At 37.7% G+C, this 15,551-nt stretch overlaps 1 protein-coding gene across 3 annotated transcripts in view; it reads left to right on the top strand.

The window, feature by feature from the left end:
* The window catches only part of LOC129779048 (uncharacterized), a 130,275-nt gene extending 122,343 nt beyond the window's left edge, over positions 1–7,932 (top strand). For all 3 annotated transcript variants that reach the window (XM_055786303.1, XM_055786302.1, XM_055786301.1), the window contains 5 exons: positions 1,303–1,414; positions 5,833–6,086; positions 6,482–6,620; positions 6,718–6,872; positions 6,932–7,932. In XM_055786303.1, the coding sequence (XP_055642278.1) occupies positions 1,303–1,414; positions 5,833–6,086; positions 6,482–6,620; positions 6,718–6,872; positions 6,932–7,041 (770 nt within the window). In that variant the 3' untranslated portion in view covers positions 7,042–7,932. The remainder of the gene's footprint in view (positions 1–1,302; positions 1,415–5,832; positions 6,087–6,481; positions 6,621–6,717; positions 6,873–6,931) is intronic.
* Positions 7,933–15,551: the final 7,619 nt, after the last annotated feature.

Here is a 15,551-nt window from a genome sequence, read left to right as displayed (position 1 = left end):
ACTCTTATCGGATTATAAGCGAAAGCTGAAGATATAATTCCTAAAAATTGAATTTCTACAACGTTTTTTCCGTGATGCAATTTGATGTGACACACCCTTTATCAGCACGTAAAAATGAATTATCTAAAGCGTTGCATAGCCGATTTTCGATATCTCATTTTTTCGATTTGTTATGAGTTTCTAAACAGCGATTTTTCATAAAAAAATGCCTAATTCGCTTGAGAATGCTACGCAGTAGCAATTGACCCATGATCTTTGGAAAACAAAAACAAATTATATATTTTTGATTCGTAGACAGTCTCATGGTATTAGTTAAGCAAATAAGTAAATTTTCTTCAAATATCATTACATTATACATGGATTCTACATGTCTATAAGATACAATCAATCGTACCTAATAGTAATTGTCATTTTCATAATTACTGCTTTAAATTTACTCAAAAACAGATGTTGTCTGATGTTACTTTTGCTATTACTTACTATTTCTGTTACTGAAAATAACTCTTTCCCCAACAAACTGAAGAAAATCTAATCTTCTCGGAAACTAAATACATCTTCAAAAAAATTCTAGAAGACCGAACCGCCCCTACATACATATAATACTACACCACACACTTACACAGTTTTACTAAAAACATCGTTGAAGTTATGGTATTTAGACTAAAACGAAACTATGTTTTCAGCTGTTGCTAATTTGGAAGATTTGTTGATCCGTACTTGCTGTCATCCTGCACCACAAACATTTACGTTTGTTCATAGGTTTAAGTCAATTTGGTTCTAGATGATTGTCAGCTTGTCAAACACCAATTACTTAAAGTTTAGAGATTGATTGGTGGTCACTATCTTGATGTATTGAATATATTTATGTTAAAATGTTAGAGCTCAGAGTTTTACGTGAAACCTAATAAATAACGGATCGGTCGCATGGTACGTATGATGCTCGTATTTCTAGTTTTATATTTCCGAAGTGTGTCGAAAATGTACAGTGTCGATGTGTAGATATCCATATCCTTCAATTTCATCTTCAACACCGAAATTCTTGAACAACATTTCGAATCGCAACCAAATTGACTTAGTTATCTATGGAGCACCACAGTCATTTAACCCACGCTCATCCATAACATTCATTCCATCCGATTTTACCACCATAGTCACTGTGTTAACTCTCATCTCACCGTTTGTGTGTCCACGCTTACCCTCGCTTGAGTGTTGTTTTCATTTTAATTAACATCGGAACATGGAAAGAAAAGATTCACTATTCTGCAGCTTTTCTGAATCTAATCCTGCTCTCTATTCTTCCAGGCTGCGGCATCTCGCTAGCGAAGCAGACGGCTCAGCGACGGATTGTCGGCGGTGACGATGCCGGTTTCGGTTCGTTCCCCTGGCAAGCCTATATACGAATAGGCTCATCGAGGTAACGTGGGAAAAGCTGCCGCGGAACCGTGGTAAAAACACACACTTCTCAGAGGGCATCGAATAGAAAAGAAAAACAAAAGACTTAAGCCCAAACACAAGGACATGAACCGATTACGAACTACTCGAACCCGCAGAAGCTCATTCATGGATGGGGCGATTGCTAGTAACTGCTCGGAAACAAGTGAATAGGTCTTATCCAGCAAGTTGACGAATGCTCGTTGTTCGGATCTAGTTTACGTGTTAGGTGACTTTTCTGTCTCTAGCGAGAATCTAGTGACTCAATGTTTGGGACTACGGTGAAACGAATCCAGAAGCAGTGATTCCACCGGACCGACCGTGATGGACGTGATTATTCTTCGGGCAGTTGAACTTTAATTTCATTTTCTTACAGAACTTCTGTACACATTTCTGTATAATACTTTGCGTATTCCGAGATCGTAGAATAATGATTATAACTTTTCGCTTAACTCACTAACATCGTAGGTAATTTATATTTCCTGCTGATACACTAACAAGTAATTATTATGTTTTTCGACAGACTAATCGTTTGTTTTTCGTAGTGATTAAGTATTATAGGGTGGGTGATCGTAATATTTAAAGTAGGACTTCGTTTTTTATCAAGGGTGCCAAATCAGAAAACTTGAAACATTTTATGAAATAGTTTCAACGTTAACAATAATTTTTCCAGCGAACGAATTTCTATCTCTCTATCCCTATGAAATCGGGGTTGGCAGTACTCATCAATTATTCAAACTTTGTGGATGTGGAGATAACGGCAAATCGAGTATTTTGCATATTCCATTTCTCCAGAATTAGTCTTGATTGCATTCTGGAATTTATGAATTTAGTTTTAAAAATATATCTAATGAATATACAACTAAAAACTAACACTATAAAGATTAGGCTACGATTTGATAAAAATGGTCACATCAGAAATGGAACTAAAAAATAAGAAGAATCTACTTGGCTGCAATTCGTCCATACAACCTCAAAATGGGCATATGTAAGGAAAAAAGTTTTTTTTCTAGCAACAAAATGTTTTTTTTTACTCATGGATTTTTTTTAGGTGTTTCCGTATTCAAGCTATATCGATTTATAAAAAAAATCGTTGAAAAGTCTCGGTTTTTCCAGAAGATAGTCTAGAATCTTAGCTCTTCATATCAATTCCCATATATGTTGAGTTGTATTGCAGTCATTCGTATTTCAAGGTCCAATCCACAATCTCTTTGAGGAAATTTCCATTTCCCTCCGTCGTTCTGCAGGACGCTATCGATACCACCGTTTAACACGTGTAAATAGGATAAATAGAAAAATGATAAAATCAAAAACATAGACATATACTTTTTATATTATCATTTTTACTCATTTATATTTTGAATGATATAAAAGTAAGAACAGCAAAACAGTTTTTTTTCATGGTGACCCTAACGCAACCTAGAAAAAATCGCTATATCGGTTATTTCAAGAGATAGAAAAAAACTTTGTTCCACAAAGATGTCTCAAATAACAGGAAGTATAACATTGTCGAACTATGTTTACCTCTATCTATAAAGATAAGAAAGTTATAATTTCTATTTCATCGACAATTTTGGTCACCCTATTTTTGATAAAATGAGCGCTCTATCATATGTAACAACTTTGTCGAAGACAGTTGTTGTCTAGAGAATAACTGTCGAGCTCTCAATGCTAATTTCCACTTAAATGCATCTCCTGGAACATTGTGCAATGGTACAGATTCCATCGAAAATTTATGTTGCAGAGAAAAATGTTTCATCAGCTTGAAAAAATACCCATTCATTTTCTACGAAATATTACATTTATTTACTACAAACACTACATTTGCTGTTAATGTACATTAACATTCGCAAGCCTCGAATCAATCGTGCGTTTGATGATACTTATACATAGTCTTTCTAAAATAAGATTGCTATCATTGCTATATTACTATCATTCAATAAATCTTTCGATCTGCAGTCACGATATTCAATCAAATCTTTTAATCTAAAAATTGCGTTCATCGTGTCGTTGCTAAGCTGATTTTGAAGCTAATTCTTGTTCTGATTATCTTCAGAAAAAAAATCCCATAGTGAGGCATAGTGAGATCGTTAGAAACAAAGCATCGAAGCGCCAGAAATGCGAGGGAACTGTTAGTTCTTTCAGGCATCCAATTTTAAATCTGAGGCATTTCATTTTTCGATAAAATTGATTATCATACCGGAATCGATTCCTCCCCTAACCCCGACAATTGGAATCATCGTTGATCCGGAGCAGGATTATTAACACTCAAGAAGGAATGGATTCCTCCTCGGAATTACACATCAAAAATAAGAACCCCTTCTAACAATTCAAACTTCCCAACAACGAAGATCGATTGCGGCGTTCGTAAACAAATAATTTTATAACACTGCTTTCATGAATGTGATTACTTCGATATGGTGAAAAAATATCCACTACATCATATCAAACATTTTGAATTCTTCACTATCAAATCCATAGTCAATGGCACCCATCGGTATCGAATTATCATTCGATACCACGCTTCTCGCTAAATGCTCCGTTCGGTCCGACTGCAGAAGAGAAATGGAATTGGAAAAGGTGAGCATAATGCTTAAGCCTGAGCGTGACCTTCCACATCTCGCATCGCCGCATCAACTAAATGGATTTCCAGAAAGTGTGTGCATTCACATCGTTTGTGTGTAATTTTAAAGCTATCGGAACAAGTTTTCGGGTCAATAATTAACAATCATATAACTCTTGGACATTCTATCTTTGTATTTAAATGATTATCATACCACTCCGTTCAGCCGGGAAAGTGGTATTAACGTTCTAAACCTTGCACTCCAGCGTCACTCTCTTGTTTTCCAAATTTTGAACTTATACCCCGGTACAGGAATGAAAGATGTAGTCCTACGTCAAAATAGTAGGGTAAATGCATTTCGTTTGTCTAGTCGAAAACATTATTAAAAATTAAACTTGGTTTGTTCACTTTTTTGAATGCTAGCATCTGTGTCGAATCAGGTATTCAAATGTTTCCAAACATATAAATAACATTGTCTTCTTCATGATTCACAGTTGTTTTATAGGATATTTTTACGGATTCACATGTTTTAAAGGTTTAAACAATCCACTTTCTTCTATTCGTGTCAAAGCGCTTCTCATTAGAGCTAACTTTGAATCAACCACCAGATTATTATTTGGTACGTATTTAGACCTGTTCCGAATTATAATATTGTGAACATCTTGCTTGCATACCATTTGTAACCAATTTATATATCTAAATCATGTAATAAATGCATCTCGATGACCTCAATTCTGATCATGGTTTGTCCGATGCACTGATGTTGGTTTGTTCATATGATTACTATGGCAGCCGCTTAGCGCGTTGCAGTTTATTTATAGTGTCCTCCACGCGTAGCAGGAATAAAATTCCACTGTGTTGAGTGCTGCTCACCTTTAAAATTTAGAACAGTAAGTTTATTCATAGACACATTTTTAAGACCTACAAGTAGTATTTAATTACCGCTAATTCGATTCGAAAAGATCGTACAGTGTCTTTCGAGACTGGAATATCTTTATTTCATAAGGGAAAGCATCAATAGCACCAATTCCACCATAATGTTTTTTTTCTGATTATTGATTAGTTTTGAAGATTGAAATTGCTAAACCGAATGCAATCAAGATATTATTTGATAACGGAAAGCGGAAAAATAACAATCCAAACAATGGTACAATGATAATACGATGTTCCTCACCTATCTTACTTCCACCATTGAAAAAGAAAAATATTTCTATTACATTGCGGATCATAAATAAATTTGGGAACGTCATTGATGTTGGTTAGATCCACAGGTAAACTGTAAGAACCCGTGAGGTACTCCCTAATCAGTTTTGAATATCACCGTAATCTCATTTTATCTTTAAAGTTTGTAGACAATGATTATCTCTAATTAATCCGATACTAACCGTAAACTAATCTACTAACTTTTTTCTCTTTTTCTCATTTTCTTCTCATTCAATCTTCTCTACTTTTCGAATCTCTGTCCACTGTTTCTTGCTTGATTTGCATGATATTGTCACTATATCTGACCACCGTTTATTCGGCACTTGGTTTTTATTCGACCCTTCGATTTCCGACTGTTTCTATTTGGTGTATCGAGTCGACTTTCACACTCACCAAACTTTTTCTTTATCTCTATTCAAACGAATTGACCCACCGATCACGACCTCACCCAACTGCTACCATTGGGACTGATCTGACTGGTATCCAACCTTCCCCCGTCTTTTCCAAATCAAAAACAAACAAAAAATACATGAACAAATCTGTCATCCACCCATCCCGCGACCACTATCGAAACACACGCACCACTTTTCCTCGGAACAACTATCCTCCCTAAAACACAGATCTATGCTTTCCAGATGCGGGGGCTCGCTAATATCACGGCGCCACGTGGTCACGGCCGGGCACTGTGTTGCTCGGGCGACACCGCGCCAGGTGCACGTGACCCTCGGGGATTACGTGATCAACTCGGCCGTCGAACCACTGCCGGCGTACACGTTTGGGGTGCGCTCGATCAACGTCCATCCATACTTCAAGTTCACCCCGCAGGCAGACCGTTTCGACGTGGCGGTTCTCACGCTGGAACGCGGCGTACACTTTATGCCACACATTGGTAAGATATTCGCCGATCCTTGGCATCCCCGGGGTGTAGCGAGGCACGCCGGGCGACGGACGAGGACGCGACTGTTCGCTTTGTTGTTTTCAATCTCGAAAAGTTTCATCCTGGGAATATCCATACAACTTAGCTTCGCTGTTTTGTTCATAACGTTGTTCTCATTGCGCTCATCTACCAAAACAAACGCAAAAAAACCTTCTCTCAAATCCACCAAAGTGCACATTTTGTTATGTTTATGTTTATTATTACTTTTGTTGCCATACTATTACGTTTCCAATGCATCTCTACTGGTGTGAATATTTCTGAAAACTTCCTTTTTCCGGTAATTCTTCGGGGTCTGTTCTCATACTATCACGTACACAAAACAAACATCCTCGAAACCCATCCTGCAGCACCCATCTGTCTACCGGAGAAGAACGAAGATTTTCTAGGCAAGTTCGGCTGGGCGGCTGGCTGGGGAGCCCTCAATCCGGGATCGAGGCTAAGACCAAAGACGCTGCAGGCGGTTGACGTTCCTGTGCTGGACAATAGGTGTGATTTGATGGCGTAGTTGTCATCTACAAGCAAACTCTTAGTCAAAACCGGAAAAAACCTGGAATCATTTTTCTCTCATTCCATTTCTTGGCAGAGTCTGCGAGAGGTGGCATCGCTCGAACGGAATCAATGTAGTCATCTATCCCGAGATGTTATGCGCCGGTTATCGAGGTGGCGGCAAGGATTCCTGCCAAGGTGACTCCGGTGGCCCACTGATGCACGAGAAAAGTGGGCGATGGTTTCTAATAGGTTAGTGGTTGGCGCATTTTCTGATGGAATACCTAACTGGCTCTCTCGATTGCTTTCAGGTATCGTGTCAGCGGGATACTCCTGTGCCTCACGGGGTCAACCCGGTATTTATCATCGTGTCGCCAATACCGTGGACTGGATTTCACACATCGTGCAAATTGCGCCGTAGGGAACAACACGATTGGAAACGCGCTAAGTCACACTTATTTCACCGCCGAAGGTTCCCTGATCCGACAGGACGGTTCTATTTCCCGTTTCCCCCCGGTGTATTACTATTTATAGAACGCTTTGAGGCAAGCTGGTAGAAGAAACAATATTTGGCAACTTGAGCGACAGCCGCAGAGTAAAATATTTAACTATTTATTTTTGTTCGGTGTAAAACGCAAGTATGATTGTTTTAAAGAGTCTGTCATATTTGAGCTTCCTTTTCTGTAATTATCAAAATTATGTGACAATCCTAAAAAAAAACTGCACTTCAGTAAGTCCTAAGTGTCCTAAAAAACTGATTGTGATATATTTTCTGCCGAGAAGACACGTGGGTGGTGGTATCCTGAAATACAACACACAAGACACCTTATTTTGAAAGCGAATCATTATACAACATGATACAACATAAATCGCCCACCATATGGAAATGAAACTGAGTGAGATGACACACTAATAACATGTTTCTGTGAAACTGTTCCATTAGTAGGAAGCTGTAAGTGATTACACACAAAAAAATAGAAGCAAACGAGATAGGTGACCCCACCGCGGCACCTAGAATGCAGTTTTCTCAAAAGCGAGAGTGCACAGGCCGTCGTTTGCAAAGAACGCAACGGGGAACTAGAAATACCAACGAGATGTTATTGTTTTTTTTATGTAAATACAGATTACTATGTCTTCTCTATCCTCCGATAAGTTAGGTTTCTTAGGTGTCTCTAGTTTAAACTAAGATGGACAATGTAGAGGAAGAGCTATAAGAATTAGTATAATGGAGAAAACCGATTGTTACCATCATGAACATATGTATTTTGTAATAAAGTAAAAATGAGAAACAGAAAAAAAATCAGTCTGACTAAAAAACAACTTACCAATCTTTGACCAGCCATGTGAGTCGAACAAAACGGCTGCACTGAACGATAAAATGCGCCGAAATGTAGACAACATGGTGTACCCATGAGTATATTCGACTTGCTCGAACGAAAAGTTATGGTGGAAATCTTTCGTCATTTCGAGTATTAAGGTTGTGTTACTGTGTTACTTGGTTCGTTATTTAACTCTCCTGTACTCGCGCGCAAAATCATAACTCGTATACTCGCGCACAGTGTCACAAACCGAAAGTTGAACTTATTTGTAATATTGCTATTGTGTATTTTTTAGGCTTTATAAGTATTCATTTGAAGAAGAGAGTATAATTGAATGAAAAAACTCCAGAAAATATGTTTTCTTCATCTTCATTCATTTGTAATAGTTATCTTATTCAGCCTCCTCAAAACAGAATAATTTTGGTACTCCAAAACAAATAACGAAATTCAACTTTTCCCTGTTATTAATTGAACCCAGTTTTCTAAAGGGTGTATTGAAGAAACTGCAATATTTTTGATCAAATACCTTATGTTTTCATACTTTTATATTTTGTACTATTTTTGGGCTGGTAGAACCAAATCCTAATGTCTGTGTACTGTGTACCATTGAAGCAATAACTATATACTTGTTTGAAGAAAAGTTGGAAGAATTTAGTTTTAAATTGAACTTACGAAAACATGTATTTGAAAAGAACGAGTATTCAATCCTCCTATACTCACGCGCGAATTCGTAACCAGCGTTGTCACATTTTCATCTATACCGGAAGAGGTAAAAATCTTTTTCAACTATACTTTTTCTTCCAAAAATCGGTACCAAGAATATGTACCATCGAAAATATTCGTTGTATAGGAAAATCTGTTTCATTGGCATGAAAAACATATTCATTTATTTTCTATAAAACATTACATTTACTTAGTAAATTTAGATTATATTTATTTATAATAAATACCACATTTGTTGTAAATGTGCAATAACATTTATTACCCTCGAATCGCTCGTGCGTTTGATGATGCTTATACATAGTATTAATTGATTTAGATTGCATACTATCATACTGCCGCCACGATGTTCAATCAAATCTTTTGATCTTAAAATTGTGTTCATCGTACACTCCAGAAAATATTTTTTCTTCACCTTCATTACGTTTTAATAGTATAGAAGAATTTTATTTTACCAAAAAACTACACAGTGTGTATGTGTTTGAGGAAAGGCGGTCAATGCTTCAGCTGAAACTGTTCGAAAGGCCGTTATGTCGTCAAAATCTGTAATTTAGTTTTCACCTTAATTTTTTTTACGGCGGATGATTTAGGACACATGCGCGATTTAGAGCTGCAATTTGACGCACAATTAGTGACTTGTGATTCGAAACAACATCGTGCAGAATAGCCCAACTTTTTGGATTGTAATACAATAATTAGGACTTAAAAAGTGTGAAACCGTTCCGCTTCCTACACCCAAACTAGCGTTGGCTGAAAACATTTCATCTTTGGCAGAAATAATGCCATTTCGTGTGCTGGAGGGTCAAATGCGCAAATAATGAGCTGTTTTAAAAGCTTAAAAAGGTTTGTATGTATGGGAACAGACATCTCTTTCTTTTTTCATTTCATTTGGGTCCAAAGTCCATACGACGTCAATGGGGATCGATATCGATACCACCAGCTGAAAAAAAAACATGGTTTCGAGAAAAACGCGTTAAAAAATTCGTACAGCAATACTACATTCCTTGAAGTGACCTCATATTTTTGGCTGTAACTTTCGAACGCTATTAAATATCGAACAATCTCTTTAGGACAACGTTTCTGAGGGCATAAGCTTCCCAAAAAAGCAAAAAACAAAAATTCATTTTTTTTTATTTTCCAGACCGGGGTCCTCTCTTAAATAATAGGAGTACCGGTAAGTTTCTTCTTTTTTTTTCAAAAACTAATGCTTTATTCTGCTAAAATGGTTACAAATTTAATATTCAAAGTATTGTCCATCGCTAGTCACAACTTTTTCCCATCTTTCTGGCAATTCACGGATCCCTTTGCGGAAATAATCGGCCGGCTTGTCGGCTAACCATGAATCGATCCATTTTTTGACTTCATAAAAATTGGAGAAGTGTTGGTAAACCAGACTATGTTGCATCGATCGAAAAAGGTAGTATTCGGACGGAGCAATGTCTGGAGAATAGGGCGGATGGAATAGGACCTCCCATTTCATCGTTAGCAAGTATGTTTTGCTGTTTTTCTTTCAATGCACGCCGCAAACGAATCAATTGTCGTCGGTAGAGGTCCTCTGTTATAGTTTCATTTGGTTTTATCAGCAAGTGGCAAAAAATTATGTTGTTTGCGCTTCAACTTTTTGACATATACTTAAAAAGACGCGCAATGACAGTAGCATTCCAACGAATGTCTGGAAATTTCATTCACTGGAATAATAATCAAGTTACGCCATCTGTTGTAAAACCGAAGAAACTTACCGGTACACCTAATACCATTGGCGACGGTGTGGAGGCGATCTGGCGTAGTGGTAACATCCATGCCTCTCACGCTAAAGGTCATGAGTTCAATTCTCACTCCCGACATTCTTCCAAAAATGGAAGTAAAAGTGACGAACCAGCCAAATGAGTTGAAAGTCACTATAATACAGATAAAAAAAACCATTGGCGACAAAAAAAGTTATTCATGTAAAAACTATTTCATAAAGTTGTTTTTTCCCGAATGTTCCATATTTAGTTTTTCTACGTCATAAATTATACTTTCGGCGAATTGATTTTGAATTGAATTGTTTTCGCTCTAGTCACACGCTTTGTTCAATTGCAATAAAAGAAGGTGGCTCCAAACCGACCACTGCACCCCATTGATTACAAAAATGGCGTTGCCTGTCGTATTTTCAGTAGTGCCAAGATGCTGCCAATTTGGATGTATGATGGCTTTTTTTCTGCTCCTTCCACTCAAGAGGTTTAGTCCATCATGTGTAAAACTTTAGTGGTGCTCAACGGCTATTACAATTTTTCAAGGGGATCTTTTTAAAACCACCCACCCTACATGAGTACATTCCACATACACATGGATTGAACAATGTTTAACGTTCCTATACTCGTGCATAGGTCTGAGAGACTTATGAATGATGAGGCTGAATGAGGTGGCTGAATTAAATTATTATCAAAACTGAATGAAGTTGAACGAAAAATATTTTCTGGAGTTTTTTTTATTCAATTATACCTTTTTCTTTGAATAACTACCAATTACCATTTTTCGCGCGAGTACAGGAGTGTTAAGAATACTAGCTACGCTTCTCTTTTTTTTATAATAGCCAGATTTGAATTGGTGACATGATATTTCTTTGTATCAAATATTTTTGGTGATCGGTATAGCAGCGTGAGGTCGAGCGTTGTCACATGGAATATGAATATGACGAAAATTTTGTTTTTTTTACCGCGAATCCTCGCTTATTATCTATATCTATAAAAATAGATTTCTGTTTGTCTGATTCTTATGGACTCGGAAACTACTGAACCGATCGACATGGAAATTGATATGTAGGGGTTTTTGGGACCGGGGAAGATTCTTATGATAGTTCGAAACCCCTCCCCCTCTCTAAGGTTGCCAAACAAATGAAACCCAAATTTATGTATAACTCGAAAACTAATTAAGCAAATGGAACCATATTCGGCATGTGGTTACATACCCCTTCCCTCCTCTCTAAGTGGAGGGCTGCCATACAAATGACAAAAAAAATCTCCATAACTCATGAACTGACCAAGAAAACGGAGAATTTAAGAATTGTTTATATGTTAGTTTGAGAATCCTTCCCCCTCTCTAAAGACAATGGGGCTGCCATACAAATGAAACACAAACTTCTGCATAAAGGCCGTTTTATATTATCCAGCACGTAGCGTAAACGGCACATACCGACACCGGCAGACAAATACATGATGTATTCATATCATCAGGCATAGCAACTTCTCTGTACGGACCGGCAGCGCAGACGGAGCGAAGAAATGCTACTGGCGATTGAACCGATGTCGTACCGAAGAGCGACGAACGCACCCATACCACGAACTTCGACGTTTGATTTGTATGTATGGTGCTACTCGCCCGTGTAGTTCGTGCCCGGCACCGGCAAACTATTCTTTTCGAGAATTCTTTCATGCATTTGTCTGAAACGTGCTGTGTATGTCCGGAGCCGTTCCGCTATATATACGCATACACATTTGAAACACACGCAATAATATTTGTCTTGCATGAAACGTGCCGTGCCGGTTACGCTACGTGCCTGATAATATAATATTACCTTAAGTCGAGAACCAATCAATTAAAAATGGAGCCAAATTTGGGATGTGAGAGTTTTTGGATCCGAGAAATGTTTCTATGATGGTATGACACCCCCTCTCCTCTGAAATGGAGAGGGAGTCCTAGTAAAATAATACACATATTTTAACCAAACATGACAATTGAAAATTTTTGTAAAAATTTAAAGGAAAATGGATTAAATAAAGGAAATTTAAATTCGCATATGTTCTACGATTACATTTACAGTCCATTTGATGTTTGTGTAACGAAATTGATTTTTGTTCGAAAGTGGAAAAGGATTTTACTGTGATAAAATGCACTTCTATATCTTCTCCTATCTATATAAAAAGTCACAGAAGGGTTGTGTCCGAGATACGACCGCATAGTTGACGTAGGATTCCGTAAGTCTATCTGTTGATTTTGGATATGTTTGAAGAATTACATCGTTAAACTCTTTGATAATATTTTGGTGACCTCCTGAAAAGGGCCGTTTTGTTTGATTGTTGGGTATTATTTGTTCACTTCTCCAGTGTTCACAACCAAGTGATGATGACAGAAGGATGGTAATTAGTCGTTGGATGGTGCGTATCAGATAAAAGATACCGAAGTGGAACGAGATATGATGAAATCCGCCCTCTCCTAGACGAGACTCACCAATGTAATATAAGATATTCACCAATACGGAACACAATTATCAATTTTTCTCATCAGTAAAAACATGTTATTTAATATAGAGAAAACCTATTTGAAATGGAGAAGGAAATTTTCTTTCATAATTTTTACTGTCTGAGTGTTTATTCAACTCAATGCGAATTTCAATTGAACTAACAACACCTAATACTATATGTGAAGCAATAACTTTTTCTAATATTTCTTCACTTTTCCAATTTTTCTCGCCGTATAAACTTTCCTTGGGTGAAAATGAACACAACAAATGTTGATGGGTCTGGGCCTAGGGGCACGGACGGGATCTTGACATAGGACTTTGATTGTGTGTAGTAATTGAACTTGAATTCAGTTTTTTCGTTGTTTGAAATCTGTTTTTTTTTCTTTAAAAAATCGTTTCCTGTATATAATTGTATCCTTTAAACGTGTTATATTAGATAATTTGGTAAAATCGTCAAATTGCTCAACTTTTTAAATATTTTCCCTGTTTATATTTCAAGCAAAAAATTGTTGGATAAATTTTCTGTCTAATGATATACAGGGTTTTCCATTTCGGGCTTAGGAAAGCATATAGCCCTGCGCTGACAACCGTTTGACATAGCTGTCAACCAAAGCGTCATATCGTTAGTTGAATGTCTGCCATTTTTCAATATGGATCGTTTTAGCATCGCACAACGTGTTAATTTTGTTAAATTATACTATAAAAATGATGAAAAACCGGCAAATGTTTTTCGGGCATTACGGACGGATTTTGGTCGTCATAGACGGCCTACAGAGCACACAATCGCTAATGTAGTGCGTAAATTCGAACAAACTGGATCCGTAGCGGATATTGTGAAACCTGTGCATCATCGTAATGTGCGTTCGGTCGAAAATATTGCTGCTGTTGCTGCCAGTGTGGAGGATGACCCGAATGTTTCGATTCCACGGCGTGCTCAGCAATTGGGCTTGTCAAACACATCATTGTGGCGAATTTTGCATTTGGACTTGCACCTACATCCATATAAAGTCCAACTGGTACAAAAATTAGAGCGTGGTGACCATGGAAGGTGCACCCGTGGCCGAGTGGTTAGCGTCTCACATTATCATGCCGGGTGTTCGGGTTCGATTCCCGTTCTGGCCGGGGGATTTTTTCGTCAAAGAAATTTCCTTCGACTTGCACTGTGATCACGCGTATTCTAGAGCTTGCCCCTCGGAATACATTCAAGGCGTGTTATTTGGGTTAGAAAATCTCAACTAAGTATTAATAAATGACGCTAGTTAATGCATACGTTGAGACGGCAAATGTTCCACAGGGAACGTTAACGCCATTCAAGAAGAAGAAGAAGAAGACCATGGAATGCGTCGGGCATACGTCGATTAGGTGAACACCCAAAATTTCCGTATATGGGGCTCAGAAAATCCACACGTGATTGTTGAGAGGCCATTGCATCCGCCAAAAGTCACTGTTTGGTGCGCATTATGGTCTGGTGGAGTCATCGGGCCGTATTTCTTTGAAAATGAGGACGGCAAGACGGTAACTGTGAATGGTGAGCGCTATGGTCGCATGTTAACCGATTTTATTTTGTCACAAGTTGAAGATATGGATACGGATGACATGTGGTTTCAGCAGGATGGCGCCATGTGCCACACAACACGACCGAACATGGCCATATTGCGAACGAAATTTGAGGGACGAATAATTTCGCGTTTTGGTGATGCCAATTGGCCGTCCAGATCATGCGATTTGAACCCGCTAGACTTTTTTTTGTGGGGTTATGCGAAAGACCGTGTCTATGCCAACTCTCCGCAAACTCTTGAACATTTGAAAGACAACATTCGTGAAGTTATGACCGAGATACCGCCCCATATGTGCCGAAAAGTAATCGAAAATTACCTGTTCCGGATCAATGTTGTATGAATGATGTTGTATTTCACACATAATGGCATAAACCAAACTTTAATTTGAAATAAAAGTTTCATCGAAATTCGAATTCTAAGTGTGTTTTATCTCAAATTTTCTTTCGGAATTTAAAGTTGGAAAACCCTGTATAACACAACATATGTCGCAACAACGATATTGAGTAATATGTGTTTGAAAACTCCTAATGAATCGTTACATTTTTCGTAGAGTGACCCCCCTATATAGAAATCAAAGAGGTATTGTATATGTCAAAACAGACAGCTTAAACCAAACGACCCGTTTTCGAGCGGGAACACACCTTTGTTTTTATTTATGAAAATGGGAATAAATCGTTTCATATATCAAGTAATTTTCAACACATCTGCTGCCATATACAATTTTACACTTACACTTGTGCTGAATTTTTCACAATTCAATCTAAACGACATTCTAGAGTTTTAGAAGATCCAATAGTTTTAGAGGTTTTTATATATCTAATATTGTCTTCGTGGTAAAGAGCGCATTGACGTCAACGTAACCTCGATTTTCTTTTCTTTTAAATCTAGCTAGACGTTGACTTTGATGTGTATGTACAAGCGGCCATAAGATTTCCATGCAAGAATATTCAATGTAGTATGCGTTTCGACCATGAGAATGTTACGGAGGTCGAAAGAAAAGTTTGAATTAACTTACATTTGTCTCTTTTGCTCACCCATGTTTTTTCTTGGGATTAGTAGTTCACCTTGAATGTCAGTGAGTTCTTCTTGTATGTATCTCCTTTTCGGTTTT

This window comes from Toxorhynchites rutilus, chromosome 3, assembly GCF_029784135.1.
Source record: "Toxorhynchites rutilus septentrionalis strain SRP chromosome 3, ASM2978413v1, whole genome shotgun sequence".
NCBI lineage: Eukaryota > Metazoa > Arthropoda > Insecta > Diptera > Culicidae > Toxorhynchites > Toxorhynchites rutilus.
This window is presented reverse-complemented; position numbering and strand designations above follow the sequence as displayed.